A 20,422-nucleotide genomic window follows, 5' to 3' on the forward strand; every position below is an offset into this window, starting at 1 on the left:
GCCGTTTGAAAATGGGCTGATTTAATTGGCCTTATCACCACAGAGGGAACCTTGGGCTAAATACTTTACTGTTTTACCAACACCAGTTGGGAATGCGTAAATTCTCCTATCCCTAACATTGGTTGGGAATCGGAATAGGCTAATTCTACTATCCCCAACACTGTTTGCTAATAAGCACAGCTCTAATAAAAGTGCATAGTGTGTATGCTTTTCAACCTGCCTCTCTCACAACCTGTTAGAGAGGCTGACTCAATCAGTCCATAGTGTCAAGTCTCATTCAGTGCTAAAGTTTTTATTTTGTTTTCTTATGGCCCATCTCTCTTACTCTATTCCTTTCATTGATTATAAGTGCTTCTTCAACCCAATTTCTATAGCTTCATCCTTTTCTTTTGCAATTACCGTTTCAGGTATGGTTTAAAAGGATCTATCAAACTTATTTATCATAATATTAATCAATAGCTATGGTGTACCATGTGTTTTACGGTATGACAGTCAATGTCACATTTTCAACAAAGTGTGTTGTATCAGGCTAGTGAAATACAGTGCAACCTGTGGATAATGACACTCCTGAATAATGACAACCTCTGGACAGTAACATTGACCTCTGGTCCTAATGTTTTTGCAATGTATTTTTAGGAAAAAAAAACACAAAATAGCATGCATTTTAGTATAACCCCTGTTTAGTGACATCAATATTGCAATAATCGGCAGTTAACACCATTGTTTGATACAAAAAATCTAGCCAAATAGGCAATCTTGTTTCCAACATACCACATAGCTAACAAGATCGCTTTATATTACGGACCTGTGAGAACAAATCCACCGACTTCTGGCCTTATCATTTGCGAGGAGGCAGCAGCTTCTAATGGTGCTCAAACTACTATACTATGACGATCGACCCAATCAGTAAATTTCATACCGCACTCGTGCACCATCGCAAAACCACCCGGAAGCTTCATCACAACGCACCGTTCAACTAGATGTTAAAAGTTTTCGGGCTCGTTACCACAATGGGTACATGTTGGACAGGTGGAAAGCCCCCCATTGTTGAAGCGATTTTGACATTTATCAGGTTCTCGAGTGAAGTCGATTGGCTGCCACCCCATGTCTCCTCTTGCTGGTGGAAAAGCCTGGCAACTTCTCCCCCAGTTTTGAGGAGTCGATGTCCCCACCCCCTCGAGGGATTGAATTAGTCCGAACCGACTTCCATCTCATATATGCATCTCTGTTGAAGTCAGGGAATCTACGTTGCTGGGAATTATTTCGGCTCGAAACGGAGCACCGTCCATTATGCGCTTGAGAGGGGTATCTCCATTCCCTCTCTCTTTGACTAATTAAGCGAGTTCTTTGTAAATGTCTCCCGCTGGACATCATGGGGCTTGATTGCTGCCATTATTGGGTCCCATTCTCAAGGCGATGTTGCCAGCATTCCTGACACTATGTTCATTGACTTGCGACGTTTAACATCTACCTTCTCAACATTCCTACTTTTACCACACACTGGAGCGCAATTCTCCACAATATATAGCATTTTGCCAATGCGGACGTCCTCAAGAGCACTTGATTAGCACTCCAAGTTGATCCCGCCAGCTTAGACTGTTGTTTTTCTCTATCTTCTGGGCAACTTCTTATAGATGCACCTGATAGGTAAGGCTGCCGTCCAGCGAACCAACCTGGTGCCCGAATGGCCTCGGCCATCCCAGGCTCCACACTACTATGTTCAAATGCGAGGAGGCGAAATTCATTGCGGACAAGACTTGTTTGCCAGATTTTCAAGTGAGCAACTGTTTGCTCGATAAATTATACTGGGGCATGACAATGTCCTCAAGATAGCCTGTGTCCAGTCTGCTTCAGTTGACCCTTCTGTCGTTGGAGAAAAGAAACAGACAATCCTTCGAAACGATATCTTATTTTATTATTAAATAAAACCGCTGCACTCATGCCGGTCCCAAGGCCGGATAAATTACAGAGGGGTAATGTGTTCGAGAACCTATTGTTTACGATAAAAACAATGACAAAACACGTTGGAGGGTGAAAGCCTAAAAGTACACATTTAAACGTGGTTGTGACATGTCTTATCACAGGCACTGATCCATTCATCGCAATGTTATTTTCACAGGTCTCACCACAGCTCCTTTTCCAGCCATCTTGAAAACCCCGGAATATCGACACCCCTGAATAATAACATAATTTTCCAGTTCCAAGTGATGTCATTATCCAGTTTCACTGTGAATCTTCAGAACTTAAGATATATATTCTAAGGTTTTGTTATTTGTTTTGCAATGGAAGTTATTTTGTTATGAATTTTTAAAAAATACCCTTCTAATATTTCATTCTTCTCTATTTGTTTCCAGGAGGGGTTGGAAACTATGGTTTTCGTATCATCTCAAAAGTTAACTTCGCCTCATAGAAAAGAAAGATCTGCAGCATAACCAAGTAGTTGCATACTTGTTATAAAAAGAAGAAAAGACGACGCATAACTTCTATCATCACCATCTTATGACTCGCCTCTAATCTTTTGTCCCATTTCGCATTAGGTATTAGAAGGACCATTTTGCATTCAATAAATATTAACCACAACATCACCAACACCAACAAAGAAAAAAGATGGCAGATGATCCAGGTCACAAAGCTATGTTGTACTTCCTGGAAGTACTCATGTACAGCAATGCACCCATGACTATATCTCAGCTGGCTGGAAGATTTGGCAGCCGCAATTTCACGTCGGAGATGCGTCAGAGTGCCGGTGGGAATGAAGCCGGCCTCAAGAAGTTTCTTTTGAAGTACCCCTCTTTGTTTTCTGTCAATGGCAATCTCGTAAGCCTGAACGATGGCACTGCCCTTGGGGGAGGGAGCAGCAGCAGTTTTCGTGAATCAAGCCCTTCTTCATCCTCAAGTCATTCATGCCCCCCTGATGTTTCTGTGGAAACAGAAGCTGTACAGTTTTTTCGGGGAAGGATTTTGAAGAAAGGAGAAAAGTGGATGCCTGTGAGGAGCCTAGCAGGACATTTATCGCAAGCATCTGCTGAGATAAGAGAATGTGTAGGACCACAGAATGAATTTTTAGCTTGGCTGCATAAGCATCCACTAATTTTCGAAATTCGGGATGACAATGTGTGCCTGAAGGATAACATCCGCTGCAATGCTGCAGATGTTGATAACAGTTCTTCAGAGCCACCCATCCTGCCCGCCACAACACCTAAAATTAAACGACGTCCAAAATCTGTTGATCTTCCTGAACCTCCACTCCGACCAATTGGAGGTCGTACTGTCACTGTCGCCCCAGCTCCAGCCCCGACAGTCTCCACGTCTTCAAAGGCCGGCCCAGTCACCATGACCGCTAATGAATACAAGGCCGTTATGTTCATCAAGAATATCATTCAGAAAAAAGGAGATATGAAGGTCAACAGTTTATCTGGACATTTTAGCCAAGCACCTGAAAGCTTACGCAACACAATTGGCTGGAGCAAGCCTGAACTACATCAGTTTGTCTCAACCCATGATAATATATTTACCATAGGAGAGGATGAAGTAGTTTCAGTCATTAAAAACACCCGTCTTAATGTTATAATTACAGGAAGTAGGCCTCATGTTCAGACCAAACCAGCAGTGAGTGGTCGAAAGGGACAGATATTTCATGTGGCTAAATTGTGGGGAATTATAGATCTTGGAATGCATGAACATGTTTTTATTGACCGTACAATTTTTGGTAAGAATGTGGATGATCTGAACAAACTTCTTGACATTGGAGAATGGGTCTACTTTGACGCTATACCAGCACCAAAAGGAAGCAGAGCTCGATGGAGAGCTACAAAGGTGTGGAAAGAAAATGAGTCTATAGAAGACCTGATTGAGAAAGTGGCAGCCAAACTTGATTTGCCACTGGACGGTATTCGCAAAGAGCCTCAAACTTTACTTGGTAACATGAATGATGAGATAAAAAAGATTTACCCTGATTTAGACGATAGCACGCTGTCAACCGCCACTCCTCTTAATATAGGAGGCATCAAATACTCATTCCAAGATGCCGCGCCAAGTGGAGCAGGTGTAGTTCCTGTCTGGAATTTTCATCATGTTGAATTGGAAGGAATGAAGGATGTGGATGAATTGAATTTCAGTGATGACGAGGGGGACATATCACCTCAAGTCTCCATGGTGGCTGAACGACAACACATGAATCGTTCAGTTCTTTTAGACAGTCCTAGATCACCAAAACATGATGCTGTACCTGCCACTGTGACATCCCCTAGTATGAATGGGATAGGGGAGAAAAAGTTTGCTTCCATTGGTTGTCAGACCATTGTCACAGGGGAGGTTCTTGCCACCCAGCTTTTTCATGAAGATTTGTGATTTAACTCTCTCTAGTTCTTATGAATGGGCAGTTGACCAATTGGTTTGATTTCCATTCATGTTTAATTTGAGAAAGTTAACAAAAATTGCCACTTTCGGATTTTTATTCTGAATCGTCTCTGACAATCTGAAACTGAAAGAGTATTGAGTAAACTTTGCTACTTGAAATTCGTTTTTAATGCTTTTATATATAATGCAATCTTGTTCAGAATTTATCATTTCGAAATATGTATTCAAATCAAATATGATTTATGATAAATTGATAAACAAGATGACATTTTAAACCATTAAGAATTTTTATTTTTTATTTTGATTGCCTAGCAAGAGAATTTAGGATTTCATAATCATTTTTCTTAAATTTCAAAAACACTAGATTTGTTCTTTTCTTCCCTCCACATTTAAAATGGTGATCAAATAAAATTTAAGCTAACTCAAGTTTGCTACAGGTAATTTTGTTGGAAATGAATTTAAAATTAAGCAGAATTTCAAGGCATGTTTTTGAAAACGGGACATTTATTTTTTGTTCTAATCCTCAATAAACCTTGAGAATTTGAACAAGAATTTAAAGGTCAGATATATGCTCTTTAACTCAAGTTAAATGTATTATCTTGGAATAGAACTACTTTTTTTTAAAAAAGGTAAAAATCTCTCCTATGTGGTCTGATTGTAAAGGACGTCTAAATTATGCTTGTGTTGGAAAAGATCTTTATATTGAAAATTTTGCCATTTGAGATCCATCTTCTCAAATTGGTATTATGCCGGAATGATAAAGATGCTGACAATGGATTTATTGTGATCAAATATATATATGACATTTTGATTAAATTTGTATGTGTTTCATTGAGCAGTCTAGATATAATTTGATAAAGGGCATGAATTTAACATTTCATATTTCTGATCTTTTTAAAACTTTGAATTCATTTATTAGCATCTGCTTCACTCCAATATAAAACTAGTTTGATACGATGGGTCATATTTCTTTAAATTTTAAATTTGCATTGTGCCTGTGCCAAGCAATTGTTCTAGTCACTTGGCCTTACTTTTTAATGAGATAAAAAGCCTGCTGAGGCTCTCCACATGTGCTGTGAAAAACCTTTTAAGGTTTCTGCCATACAAAGGTAATTTTGAATTTATTTGTGAATATAACTGTTCAATACATTTTTTCTTCTTGAAACTATGGCTTTCACAATTAAAAAATAAAAGAAGTAATAAAATCAGCTCATTGTTTATTACAATATTTGTGTTTTAAAATGTAAATATATAATATATGGCTAATGATCACATTTTATTTTTGTTAAAAGAAAATAAAACCAAGATTTTATTTTTGTCTTATTTTTACGCTTTCTGTTGAGCATGACATGGGAACTTTATTCATAGATTTTCCTCATTTTTTTTTTACATTTACCTTGCGTTTTTTTGGACAGTCTTGTGGTTGAAAATGTATTGTTATCTTCAGACTTAACGTCATAAACTGTTTTATAAATTGATCAGAAACGTTTTCTCTCATTTTGACTGGAATGCTTTCACTTTTAGATATCAATTGATTATGATGCCTCCTAACTTGTCAAAAACACTTAAATATGAGACTGAGACTTTTACTTTTAACTCACTCGATCCTAACAACACCAACTATATTGGTGTTTGAACCTGTGTACCTTCACCCCATCATTATATAGACCTACATTTTTCTGAGACAAATTATAGGCGTATTAGTATTATTATTGTTATGGGAGTTGAATAAAACTATGCATATATACATACTAGTTTTCTTTTAGATGGAGTACATTTTTTTTCTTACAATTTTGAAAGGTACCCGACAACGCAAGGGAAAGTAAGTAGCACAAAGTTAGAGGTAGAGGTCTAGGTCTCTTGAATTAAGAGGACTCTGTTTAAAACCTTTTTGACTAGGTCAGGGTCACAGTAGTGATAAGTTTTCCGACAAAAATGAGAAAAATGATTTTGTCAGTATATATCGGATAAAGCCTTGATTTGACTTGTTTGTTTAATATTTTTTTTTCATTTTCTTTTCTCTTTTTCAGAGTTTTATAGGATACATGATATTCATATTGTCATTTGTATGGTGAACAAGTCGATCTGATTTGAGTGTGTATCATTACATTTGTATTTGACTATGTACTTTTGAAATTGATTCCTACCCTCAGCTTTTTATTCTCAATTGTTTTGGAAGCTTATTTTTACACTATCTTTTCATCTCTTTATAGTTATAATATTTCAAAAGAGAAACCATTATTCGGCACTATAAATCACCTTTTGTGACAATCGTAATATGCTATTATAATCGATTTATTTATATTTCATTTTTCTCTTCTCTTTTTTTTTTTTAAACACATGTTAAAAGTTTAACAGCTTGCTTGATTATTTATTTGCTAAATTTTACCTCAGCCTTGTACTTGAAGTGTCAGGACAATCAGTTTCAATCACAAATATATTTTGCTTTAGATAAGTAGGGGGGCCTCCTATTGCTCGTCTGGTAGAGCACTCGTTTCACATACAAAGGGACAGATCAGTCTAGGATGAAGTAATTTTTTTGGGACCCCCCCCCCACACACACACACATCCACCCAGCAGTGATTGAGTTGCTGGGTCTGTTAGATCGGGTGGAAAGTACTTTACATTAGTATAGTGTCCTATCCAAGCAATTGCTATATCTATTTCACCCTCTGGGTTTTTTATTTGGTCTTAATATTGTTTCCTTGGGTAAGGGGTTTAAGTTCAAGTTTAATTCATATTACTGACCCCACTTGGCCTTATTTTGATTGAGTCTTCTTAGGCCAGACCCCATGATCATTATGAGATTACTAGTCCTTGTACCTACAAACAGGATGCCTAAATGGCAGCTTCTGTTCTATGGAAATGAAGATTTTGTTCTTAGGTGGCCCGCTCGGGAAATGGATTAGACTTTACATTGCGAAGCTCATTGGTGTAATGTAAACCTAAAAAGTGCGCTATACAAAGGATCATATTTATATTGTTATGATTTATACATATTATATAATTTTTGTATTAAGATGAATTAATATATTATTTCAAAACTTTGTTAAAAACTCAAGAACTGATAATTCAAAGTCATTGAATTATTTTTAAGTTCGTAACCTCAAATGTTTTTCAAAATGGAACAGAGTTTTTAAATGGGAGGGGGGATTATTATTATTATTATTATTATTATTATTATTATTATTATTATTATTATTATTATTATTATTATTATTATTATTATTATTATTATTATTATTACTATTATTATTGATTTGTTATTTTTATTATTTATTTATTTATTTATTTATTGTTATTTCTATATATACATTTTTTTTAATGGCATGTCGTGAGCTTTGATAACTTCAATTCTCCACTGAAGCTGTGACTTCTTTGTGATCATCAGCTGATGAATCATAACTGTGACTCGCAAAAATTAGAAGAAAAAGAACAAAACGTCCACTATTTGTTTGCATTTTGATGTTTCCAGTAAAATTACAATTGATGATTGGCTGTATAATTGAATTATACTCGTTGTTAATTCTGATTCTGCATTTCAATCTGGTAAAATGTGTGGGTGAGTCAGAAGTCAGAGGCTGAATTTAAAAGTCAAAATTACATTGTACGTAATTTATAAATTGAATAAGTTTGCCTTATCGGCTTGAATGAATGGAGTTTATTAGATGTCGTCTATTTCATATCTCGTTATTTTACCTTTCTTCAATTTTTCATAGTTTTTTTTTTGGATTAAGCCGAAAATGAAACCATTTTGATGTGGTTGGGTTGGTCACAATTACAGATTAGCAATTTTTTTTTTTTTTGTAAATGAGAGATGTGTTAGAAGACCCCAGAATTTATAATAAGACATGGTGATAAACTTTCGATGTATTAGTATTTATATGTAGAAGTTGTGGTTTCAAAGCTTGTTGGAATCATTTGAATATTTCTCAAGACCACAGAATGGTATATTTAAATCAAATTTTCTTAAATAATCAACTCACTATTGTTTTCCCAAAAGAGGAATGTGATTTGATTTAATAGGTTGATTAAAAGTAGTTGGAATTCAGATTTAAATATTTGAATTAGGTTTCTTTTTCTATTAAAGTTGGACCAGACAGTACAAATGATTGTCATTTGATTTTGTACTTAAAATTTGAATATCATTAGATACAGCAGCGTGGGTGTTTGTATCAGTGTCATGTGCTTGCTATTTAATGCCTTTGTTAAATATACATTAATTAAGTCAAGTAAACCATGTAAATAATACAATTTGTATTTTTAGAGTTTCAAAATATCTAACCAAAGGCTTTTGAATGAATGTCTTTGAGTCTGAATTTGCTTGAATAATGTTTGTGTGTTTCATTTAAAAGAGTGTTTCTTACTCTCTTAAAATTTGAGTGTTAATTCCTCTTTCATTCATCAATTTCAATATTGTATATATAAAAAAAGTGTTTGCTGGGTGGACACCCTCATCCGTCTATCGCGGGCCATTTCTTGCTCTCTTCTTTTAGATGACTTTCTATCCTTGTCTTACGGACTTCCAAGAGAGGATTAAATAGGCTAATTTAAATTTCTTAATTTAAAAAAAAGATCATACTATTTCCCTCGGAAAGTATCAGTGTGTTGTACAGTCATATATTGCACCAAATTGGCCATCTAATTTTGGTGGATGAGACTTTTGATTGGTTTCAGACTTTGCACAAAGATATCACTAATTGATATATCAGCTTCAAAAAAAAAAAAGAACAAAATACCAAACACTGAAAGTTTTGGGCTCAAAACCCTTCTTCAGCAATCAACAAAAAACAATAAAGAGGTAAATACATTACTAAATTCCAGATAGACGAAGAGTACAAATCTCTGTCGTCTATCGGGAATTTAGTAATGTATTTATGTCTTTATTGTTTTTTTTTCTGTTGATGGCTGAAGAAGGGTTTTGAGCCCGAAACATTTCGTATTTGCTATTTTGTTCATTTTTTTGAAGCTGATATATTAATGTTTGTTTATTACTTTTTACAGTCCACATCTTCTAGCAGCCTGGGGTCACAAAGATATCGTGCTCTTGCTCTTTTCTCTGTTCTCTGTTTGAACCAAAACCCCCCAACCCCACCCTCTTGCATTATTTTTTTTTTCCTTGGCGCTTGCTTAACTCTTGATTTATTCGACTGTCCTTCCGTGATCCTTTTCCATGATGCTGTTGATATGAGCTAAACTTAAATTGTGTCGCCAGCACCGTTGGGTTTCTGAATAACAAAGCAAACAAATGTGAAAAATAAAGAAATGAAACTACAGAACGCTTATTGGTAGGGAACTTTGAGTCACTTGATTGTCTGAACAATGAGCCAATGCTAGGAAAGAATTTCTAGATGTTTGATGTCATTTTTCTGCAATACTTTCTTATTTTACTCTTTTGCGCACATGAATCACAAAGGTGGTTCCTCATAGCATTTGGAAAATTGAGTCCCTCAACAGGCTTTTTTAAAATTTTTGTTTTTGGAGTAGTGCATTTTAGTGCATTTTAGGTTTACATTTTGGTAACATGACACCAACTTCATTTGTCATATTATTTCAAAATTTAAACTGTTCTATTCTTCCTCATGGAATTTATTGGTGATATCTAGCATGCTTCGTCATTTTTATTGACCTCTTTTTTCAATTTGCCTTTTGTTATCCTTTTCTTTTCCTTCTCTTTTTTGTGTGCTTCCTCTTGGTTGTTTTATGTAAATGAATGATGTTTGTTTTCTGAATCATTATATACATTTATATCATTTACTAACTCTTGTGCAATATATTATATATTATTTTTATAAAGTGACCAGGTGTAACGATATATATATATATATATATATATATATATATATATATATATATATATATATATACATATAAAGTTATAAAATAAAAACCACGAAAATATATAAATATAGAATTATTGTTTACTTCTACAATACTGTTTCATGTCATGGCATGAAACAGTACTGTAGAACTTCTACAGAAGTAAAAAATAATTCTGTATATATGTATATATATGTATATATATATATATATATATATATTATATATATATATATATATATATATATATATATATATATATATATATATATATATATATATATATATATATATATATATTATATATATATATAATTGTGTGACTATATTATTTATAAAGTATTACTGCATTATCATTATCTATGTCATATTTAACGCGACAATATACAAGAGAAAATACCAATATAGTAACATATTTATCACACCGTTATTATATATATATATATATATATATATATATATATATATATATTATATAATATATATTTACACCTTTTTATAAGGTCATGAAATACTTTGTATAATTGTTTCAATATGGTCAGTAGAATCATAACCAACAATTTAAAAAAAAAAACAACTTTTGAGCTGAATGACTTTAACAATTTTTTGGAGTGATCTTTGAAGTGGGTTTCTTTTCTTTTTTTTTTTCTATGATTTTGCTGCTTTTCTTTTCTTGCAAATAATTAATTTTCTCATCACTATTAGCAGAGAATCAGATGCATTGTTCTGAGAGAAAATAGAACATAGTGTTTTGAGATGTTTTGTAGCTGTCATATTGTTATTTCATTGTACCAAACTTGTCAGTTTGGCCTTTACATGATGTTGTCGACAATATTTTTATAGTTATCGTCTGATTGATTTGTGAATTGGTCGTCATCTTGTTTGACAATTATGCTTTAGACGTAAAAGATTTGCGCATTGTTATCTCCTCATGACATTGTTTCGCATATTAGATAGGTCAGAATTTGTCAGTATGGAAATAAATGATTAATGGATTAACTAATTTCATGGAATTGAGCTAAAAAACTGACTTACTAATTGCATAGAATTGAGCATCGTGTACTAGAGACAGATAATTATAAAAGCTTAAGCTTTGCAAGCTAACAAAACATAAATATTTATGAAATCATTCACTCACTGCTTCCAAAATTTCATTTTTGATACATGTTAATATCTATATATTTGTTTTGCATTTGATTTTTTTTTAAAAATACAATTCATCAACAATGGCATTTTTTTTACGTTGAAGAGGTATTAAATTTCAAATTTTACATTTGAAGTAAATTAAAAGCAAATTCATTGACCAAATTTAATTCCCCTTTTCCTTTCACAGTTTAAAAATATTTTTTTTATCCACAATCATTTTATTTCTGATTCTTGATATAAAAGATAGGAATTAGAGTTGCACGAGTCCTTAATGGAGGTACTTTTGATTTTATAACTCAAGATACGATAAAAAATAATAGTTTTTGAAAGTTTTTGCACATTCCACAAAGTTTTGAATCATAGGAGTAAGATTTAACAGTTTTACTATTTTTAGCATCCCAAAAACAGAGCGAAAAGTCAATCAGAACAAAGTACTGAATTTTACTTTTAACTTTTTCTCATTAAAAAAAACAAACTTTTTCTTTAAACCCCAAATTGATTCTTATTAAGTATTGACCAAGTAACAGATGTAGAATAAGTTATAATACAATTGATATAGAAGCGGTCGCAGAGGGATTTATTTACTGTATTATGACGGTTCCAACTTCCATAAAAACGTGTAGTATTTATGATGAGTGAAAAAGTGGATTTTCATATTGGAGTCCATCTCTATTTCTCTTTTGGAACGTGTCCTTTTTGGTTTCAAGTGATAATGTTTTGAATTTTCTCATCTTGATTTTTATTGACTCTTAAATGACTTAAATGAGTTGCAGGCTCTATACAACCCCCGAAAAACAAACAGCCAAAACACTAGTATTCGATTTTTATATTGCTCTCTCTTTCCCGCAATGTATGTGCATTCTGGAATTTTTATTCTTTTAGAATGAAATACACAATACTTGATGTTTTGTCTTTGGTTGTAATTGTTAAGATAATGTTATATAAAATGCGTCGATTTCATAAGTTTTAATTTACTGAATTTTTTATAATTTTTTTTTCTGCTCTAAAGCCTTGCTTGCTTTTACACTTAAAAATTGATATATTGTGAAAAAAAACAAATGAAGGGTAAAGACTTAGATAGAAAACATATGATATGATTGAATTGGTTAATTTTTCCTCATTGTTCTTTCATGATTGAACTTAATAGGCACATTGAATAATCATTTTTAAGAAATATCTCTATCTACTTCCTCTACGCAAACTACCTATTTCTAAAAAAGTATGGATTACTAGTAAATTATCAATGTTTTTGTTGGTGTGGAAAATGTTTGAAGGAGAAAGAGAAGACGTTTCCATTGTACAATTCTATCCATGTCTATGCAATTTATGCCGACTCGTGTATTGATAATTAAAATCCTTGTTATATTACATTGTCCGTTCTTTTCTCGTACATTTTTGTAATTCTAATTCATTTCTTTTTTTTATTTTTTAAAGAACAATATGAGTAAAAAAGTATGTGATCCACCATGCGAAGCGGCTATTCTGTTGGAATGTAGAAGATGGAGGCCAACATGTGAATTTAATGTTGAAAAATAATTAGAACCATGAAGTTCTTGGTTTATGAATTTTATGAATTCAATTCAATACAACATACACCCAGACCTGCCTACTTGCAAATTTTTAAAATGTAATTTTTAGGAGACTAAAATTATTTTGGTCGCTTAGGTTATGTTTAAAAATTAACAATTCATCCACACAAGGATTAAATAACACTTCAAAATCTTTAACATTATGTGGTCTGGCACCAACCTTCGCTTTTCATTAGTAGTTTTGATGACTTACTTAAAGATGCCCATGTAGTTCTTAGCGGGCAGGGAGGTACATACTGTGTCTTCTATCCCCTTATATCTGTTATCCAACATGCTTTCTGTCTTTGTCTTGGAATGAGATTACTTAGTTGTTTTCCTGGCCCTGGTCGGAGTCCTGGCTGGGAGGGAAACAGTCAAATGCATAGTTATTGTTTTGGGAGATGATATTTTTTTCCTTGTAAATCATCTCTCTGTTATGTATTAGTATATTTGTTATTTTTTAATGTATAATGTAAGCATTTGAGTGTGTTCCTCTTTGTTGGATTTTGTTCTTGTGTCCGGATGAGACTTATAGGTGATCTTAAACTAAGTACATTGGTGATATGCTCTTGGAATCTACATCTGATCCCTATTTGTTCCCAGTTCCCCTATGTCTTACTTTCTCTTGGATGCTTCAATTGTAATTCTATAACTTTTTACTATCCCATTTTCTTCCTTTTTACTGGCGCTGATATAACCTAAATGTGTTGCAAGCGCCGTAAAACCCTTAAAAACAAAAACAAAACAAACCCATGTAGTTCTGAAATTGGAGTCAAAATATCGTCATTCTATTAATTTTTCGTAATGGTAGGCATATCTGATAAATCTGATCCAATTTTCATATTTTTGGGCTTTAAAGTAGGTTATCATCATTAATATTGATTACTCCGTCGTAGATGGTGGGTCACCATTCAAAACTTTGTTATATCCGATCTGAATCTGTTCTTTTCTCGACTATTTATAGAATTCTATTTTATTTTTTTAGAGAAATATTAATTAAATCTATAGCGTTCATGTTGGTTTAGAAATGGAACAAATTCGTTTCGTTGGCCGTTTATGTGAACACAAGAGAGTTAATGAAATTATGTTTCTGTTTTCATGTGTATTGTTAAATTGACCTTTGATTTGATTTTTTTTTTAAACATAGAAATCATAAATAATTATTATGTGTATGTGAAATGAAATATATAATATTTCAACTTCCAAAGTCTTTCTTCTGCACGCATTGAAATGATAATAATAATAACAACAGAAGACCAACACAATTTTTCTAGACTTGGTCGCCATGTTCAGGAGATTATTATTATTATTATTATTATTTGAATTTAAAAAAAAAACAAACTAATTTGGTTAAACCTGCACATACTGGATGTTCAAAAAAAAAAAAAAATTTTTTTTTGAGTCCGAAATATACACTGTTGTGAGTCCCTATTGTAGTTTTTTCTTTATTTCTAAATTTGTAACGGCAAAGTCAAAAAGTTACCTTTTTAAAATGTATTGTCAAGCACTCTACATTGATGTCTGTGACAAAGCACGAAATACTTTGGACACAACCACAGTAATCTCCCCTGATTGACGGAGAAGATCACTCTTGCTCTTATCTTCTTTTCCCATAATATGTATCTATTTTCAATTTGTGACGCCTCGCCTCAAAACGGTATTATGTCGGGCAGGATGATTAAGATGCTGAGAATTGAACTTATAACCAGAAATATCAAACTTGGGTTGAGTTTATATGTTTTATCGAGGAGAATAAATATGATTTTTCATGGAACCAATACCAATAATTCATATTGTTGACCAATTTAGCATTAATTTTGGGGTTTTAACGTCTGGTTCATCCCCACATAATACCGTTTTGATAGGATGGGTCACTTTTTCCCTCTCCACGCTGCTTTCTGTCTTTGCTCTGGAATGAGATTGCTTCCTTTTGTCCTAGACCTGGCATGGATCCTTAGCTGAGAGGGAAACAGTGAAATATATAGTTTCTTTTTAGAAAGAGATTATTTTTTGTCTTTTAAAATAAATCTCTGTGTTATGTATTGCTATACTTTAATAATATTGAATTCTATATGATATTTTAAAAGCATTTATTAAGTGTACCCTTATTAGCTAAATCCTTTGCTTATACATGGATGGGACTTTTAGGTAAATTGATAGATAGCTCTTGGAATCTACTTCTGATCCCTATTTGGATCATTTCCCTCTACCTTACCTTTTCTTCGGTGCCAGTAACTGCAGGTCAATTTTAAACACTACGACTATCCCCATCATTTTTCTTTTATTTCTGGCGCTGAGATTACTCGAAAGTGTAACAAAGTGCGGCGTAGTGAAACCTCTATATACTACAAAATAACGACAATGTACATCAATGCCAGGAAGGTCAGGTTTGTAGGACTGACGTTCTTGGATTGAAATAGTAAACACATTTTCGATCCACTGTATACATATTTATGTTTAACTCCATATGGATTATAACAAAAATATTTAAAGAAAATAAAGGTTGTAACATTTTTCATTTTAATTGTTAGGTCAGTAAGATTATTTACTACCTATATTATTATCATTTATTATTATTATTATTATTATTATTATTATTATTATTATTATTATTATTATTATATTATTATTATTTATCATCATCATCATTATCATTATTACTATTACGACCACAGTTTTTCCCACTATAAACAACTACTCGTGTATCAATAAATAATAATAGATATCGTATTATTTATTTGGTTATTCTGACTATCAAAATCAATCTCAAATCTCTTGCCTATCATTACTTCAGTCACGTGACACAAACCACTCTTAGAAAGCTATCTTCTTTTTCTGAATAAAACTATGGTGAACAATTGGAAAAATACAAATATCTTATTGTGTTTTTTAAAATTGTTTGTTTTATGTTTGTTTGTGTGTGTGTGTGTGTGTGTTTTGTTTTTGTTTGTTTGTTTGTTTTTTAAAGTGTGATGTGGAGGGTTTTGAATTGTTTTGTAGATGAAGATGTGTGGTCTTTTGACCGGTGAGATACTGTGCTTTTGGCTGGATGAGACTTTTGGGTGACCTCAAACCATGCGCAATGATAGCATATTCTTGGAATCTAAATCCATTCCCTATTTGTACCATTCCCCTTTGTCTTACCTTTTTTTTGTTTGTGTGCTTTAAAATTGTAAATCTAGGATTTTATTTTCTTACTTTTATCTGGCGCTAAAATGACCTAAATATGTTGCAAGCGCTGTAAAACCCTTTGCCCTGGTCCTGGCGGAGATCCTAAGCTGTTAGGGAGACAAGTCATCTATAACTTTGTCTCTTCATCTTCCTTTTTACTGGCGCTGAAATGATCTAAAAGTGTCGTAAGCTCCGTAAGACCCTTAAAGACAAACATACCCTGGAGTATTGATAGTAAGGCATGTATACCAGTTAGTTCTGTCTAGGTTCTTTGAAGGGGGAAATGTCGGGATGGGTTGGGGAATGTTGGGAAACACTCCTACTTTCCCATATTTTTAAGCATCTTCCCATAATATTATGTGTGCGGCTATGTGGTCTTGTGGTATGACACTTGGTTTTGGAGCGGAAGGTCCGTTCTTAGTGGCGCATTGTTCAGTCCTTGGAAAAGGCTCTTTACTCATAGTATTCGTCCATACGCGCAAACAGAACAATACTGTCGTTTAAGAACCGTTTAGACCAACGTACATATATTATGCAGGTCTGACATCCAAACCCACACATGGGCCTAGTTTAATATTGTTACAATGGACAATATTTTGCGTTATTTACAACAATGAGCCCATAAGGAAATGGGTTATCAGACCTGCAAATAAGTGCACGTCGGTTTAGACAAAATTTTGAGATTATGCTTATAAATTAGATATAATATAGACAAAAACAAAAATCATTTATGACCCCGTGTGGATAATTTGACTCGAAAAAGAACAGTATTCTGAAAATTGGACTACCAGAAAGTGGTCATCCACTATCCAGAGCCGGTTTTTAAAAGCAAAGTGCCCGTATTGCTCCCCCCTTCATTTTTGACGTTGGTTTGAAAGGGAGGTTATCCATCTGGTTTCCGCAAACCATGCTAGTTTTCGTATTTTGCATAGTTGCCTCCCTTAGTATCGTGATCACTTTGTATCAAATGTTAAGAGAATTGATTGATAAAATGGAGTTACTGTCGAATAATTTAATAAATATTTAAAACATTTCGTAAAGAATCCGTATAACAAATACCGAGACCAGCTTTATAATTTTGATTTTGTTATGCCATCTCTCTCTCTCTCTCTCTCTCTCTCTCTCTCTCTCTCTCTCTCTCTCTCTCTCTCTCTCTCTCTCTCTCTCTCTCTCTCTCTCTCTCTCTCTCTCTCTCTCTCTCTCTCTCTCCTTCCCTCAAGCCCACACACATATAGTCCGTTCCCTTAATGGAAAAATTGTGCAAATCGTGTAACCAGCATGAAATTTTCACACAAAGTGCAGAATTTTATGAGGATTTCGAAAATAGGTGGCTCCAAGTTGAAATATAGCTGGAACCACGAGTTATTGCCCTTTAAAGATGACAAAATACATTTTTTCAACATTTTATTTTTTTTTTCTCAAAAAATTACGGTTTTATAAATATTTTATAATGATGTGGTTATTTTGCTATTCCCTTGCACACTTTGGACTCAGAAAATATTTTTCCATTTGAATTTTATTGAAATATATAAGAAAATACGAAATTCAATTGGGATTTTTCAGGAAATTAAAAAAAATATATATCTCCTTCCTGGAAACTGTTTAAATGGTTTAGAATCTGACATATATTTGAAATGCCATGCATTTCAAAAACATTTTTTAATCTTCACATCCTCTAAAATCAAGCAATATTAATTTGATTTAAAAAAACAAACAATAATAGACAATTCAACTGCCAAAGCAAGTACCCCTTCTCCTCCCGACACACACGTACAATCACTCTCAAACATAAGAGTACAATGTATCTCTATCATATAGCAAATAACACGTTTAAATTTATATATATATATTGTACAATACATATTTATTCAATGAAGAATTGAACCATTTAAAACATTTTTTTTTCTGTGTACATATTTAACAGCAGCATTATTATAGATTTACATCCCTTTTTTAAAATTACATTGTTGAAAACATACAATTGAAAAACGTGTTTAAAGTCAATTATTGTCTCTAGAACATTGACCATTGCAGGCACATAACAGAGTACATGGAAGAGATGCCTTAACACAATTGCATCTTTTGGAGCATCCCTTTGATGAACAGTTACATTTAATCAGATTTTGTGAGGCATGTGTAAGGTCAGTCAAAGTGGACCACTTTGGCATCCCATCTTCTTTCCAACCAAAATCTGATTTGGAAGGAAGACTAGGGTCTTTAGCAAGAGAGCGTTTCCATACATAACCAGCTTGGTAAACTGCTCGATTTAAATGCTGTTTGAGAGCTTCACGAGTTGGCGGCATATTGTCTCGAAGGCGTGACTTTTTTGTAAAAAGTTCACGCCGGCATTCATTGACAGCAGATAAGTTGGTTGCTCTGTCAAACAACAAACAGACAAATCTCTGGATGATGTTGAAATACCTGTCTCTTTATAGAACTGGCAAATTCTTTTACTAGTTTCAGCTGTAATATCTTTTACCCTAGCATAGGAAATTGATAAACCCAGAGCAGACAGTTTATCAATAAGACCTTTCTTTCTGGTTTTGGCAAAAACCATGACTCCTAAATAAACGGGGATTGGGGTTTCCTTGGACAACTGTTTTCTAGTGCTACCTGAATTTTGCGGGCTTTTGTTGTTGTGGTTCAACATGATATACTGTGAAATTGTCATGGTATGTCGATTCTGATGACCTAAACTTAGCGAACACTGACCACTTCAAATGCCATTCACAATTTTCACTAATTTGTGTGGTACACTATTGACAATGCTATCATGATCTATATTGAGGGGTGATATGAATGTATGATTTCTTATTTCTGCTCTTATAATATCAACGGCTTTTTGTATTGCAAGATCATCATTTGAATCTAAATCGGAAATAGCTGCTTGTGAAATAATATTCCCCTCTTTGAAAGTAAGCAAGACTTCCCGCCCATCCCTGTATTCCATTAAAGAAGGAACTCTCGATAGTTAATTTTCTTTGAATCTAGTTTTATGTACATATACATCCGACAAATTTATGGCATTTAATTTTGACAAAAGTAAATTGTAGAGATCATTCAGCTTAAACACAACATTTGTGTCTGTGCGAGCTTGTTGTTGATCAATAAAATTGACAATATCCTGTTTGCATTCTGCAATGTGTGTTTTGTATGTGTTGTCTGAAGTATTTTTACATCTAAAATCGTCTGCTCTTCTGTGGAACAGTATAAGGCAAGGCTTATGATACTTTGCTTCCATCGCAATAAGATCACCCTCACCAAATACTCTAAGAATACTTGTATCTGAAAGAAGGACAGCTTCCTAGTAGACTTTTTGTGAAAGAGCAGGAGTCCGGACCTCAGTCAATTCCCCTTCACAACCCTTACAAAACAAGCAGTGTTTGCTTATATGTGATGTGTTTAATGTGCCTCTTGTATCAGGACTTGCAACTGCTTCACTATTACATTGATTTATCTTCTTTGCAAGCCTTTTGAGTTTTGATTTATGAAACCTGTGTCTGCAATTCTTATGGTAAAGTCCATCATTGTCTCTCAAAAAACTAGCAAGACATTTCACAGGTTGGTTAATATTGAATTTCAATGCTATTGGCAATCTACCTGAGTCATGAAAAAGTTTGATATCCTCAGAAATGGCAACATAAGTGTCTTCAATACAATTTAACTTGGTTGCTTTTTTAGGGTTTGTGAGAGGAGAATTTTCAATGGTTTCTTGACAAAACAGGCACTTCGACCAGTCAATTTCAGGGGAAGCTTGATCGAGTCTTGGAACTTTGTTCAGATTTTTACAGTCGACAATGGATGTCTGCTGCTTCTTTCCTCCTGCCATATTAGCGCATTCTAGGAAGGAAAGAAAAATAAATCAAAACCCCATGACATACTCAAGAGACAATATTTAAAGTTATTTCCTACAAAGTGTGAATTACGTAGTTTCTCAAGTTACAGAAAATGTTACCATCTTAACGCGATATAGGGTAGCTTGAGAGATGACAGAATGAACAAGTTTGTGTGCGTGCGAGTGTGCGTGTGCGTGTGTGTGTGTGTGTGTGTGTATGCGTGTTAGTGTGTATTTGTGTGTGTGTTTGCGTGAGAAAGGTTAAACACATATTAGTTGACGGGGCTTGGATAGCTCAGTGGTAAGATTCTCTGCAAAACAACAATAAAACAACAACAACAACAACATCAACACACACACACAACGAACACATACTTCCAAATACCTGTTAGAATGGAACTTTAGTCCTTGCAATCTTGACCATTCAACAAATCAAACTAGCATTCCCATTTGACGAGGTCCCCAGGCATGATGCTTTTTTAAGGAAACAAAGGCTGTGAGGCTGGCAAGTAGAAATTAACAA

General features: G+C 33.7%; 2 protein-coding genes across 2 annotated transcripts in view; one reads left to right on the plus strand and one right to left on the minus strand.

Annotated features, from left to right (window-relative positions):
• The window catches only part of LOC144975996 (uncharacterized), a 6,895-nt gene extending 1,235 nt beyond the window's left edge, over positions 1–5,660 (plus strand). Inside the window, exon 2 of the mRNA XM_078920251.1 lies at positions 2,355–5,660. Coding sequence (XP_078776377.1) covers positions 2,608–4,350 — 1,743 coding nt within the window. The 5' untranslated portion in view covers positions 2,355–2,607 and the 3' untranslated portion in view covers positions 4,351–5,660. The remainder of the gene's footprint in view (positions 1–2,354) is intronic.
• A 13,654-nt stretch (positions 5,661–19,314) lies between these two features.
• LOC144975602 (uncharacterized) lies at positions 19,315–20,366 on the minus strand. Its single transcript, XM_078919763.1, has 2 exons — positions 20,285–20,366; positions 19,315–19,904 (listed from the first exon to the last, which is right to left on the minus strand). The coding sequence occupies exon 2, from the start codon at positions 19,891–19,893 to the stop codon at positions 19,369–19,371; it is 525 nt and encodes a 174-aa protein (XP_078775889.1). The 5' UTR covers positions 19,894–19,904; positions 20,285–20,366; the 3' UTR covers positions 19,315–19,368.
• Between the last annotated feature and the right edge of the window lie 56 nt (positions 20,367–20,422).

This window comes from Berghia stephanieae, chromosome 6 (genome assembly GCF_034508935.2).
Source record: "Berghia stephanieae isolate SIO BIC M18660-M18661 chromosome 6, UCSD_Bste_1.3, whole genome shotgun sequence".
In the NCBI taxonomy this organism is placed as follows: domain Eukaryota; kingdom Metazoa; phylum Mollusca; class Gastropoda; order Nudibranchia; family Aeolidiidae; genus Berghia; species Berghia stephanieae.

Bases quoted from the DNA above. Each gene is read 5' to 3' on its own strand.
- LOC144975602 (XM_078919763.1), bottom strand. From the start codon at position 19,893: ATGGCAGGAGGAAAGAAGCAGCAGACATCCATTGTCGACTGTAAAAAT.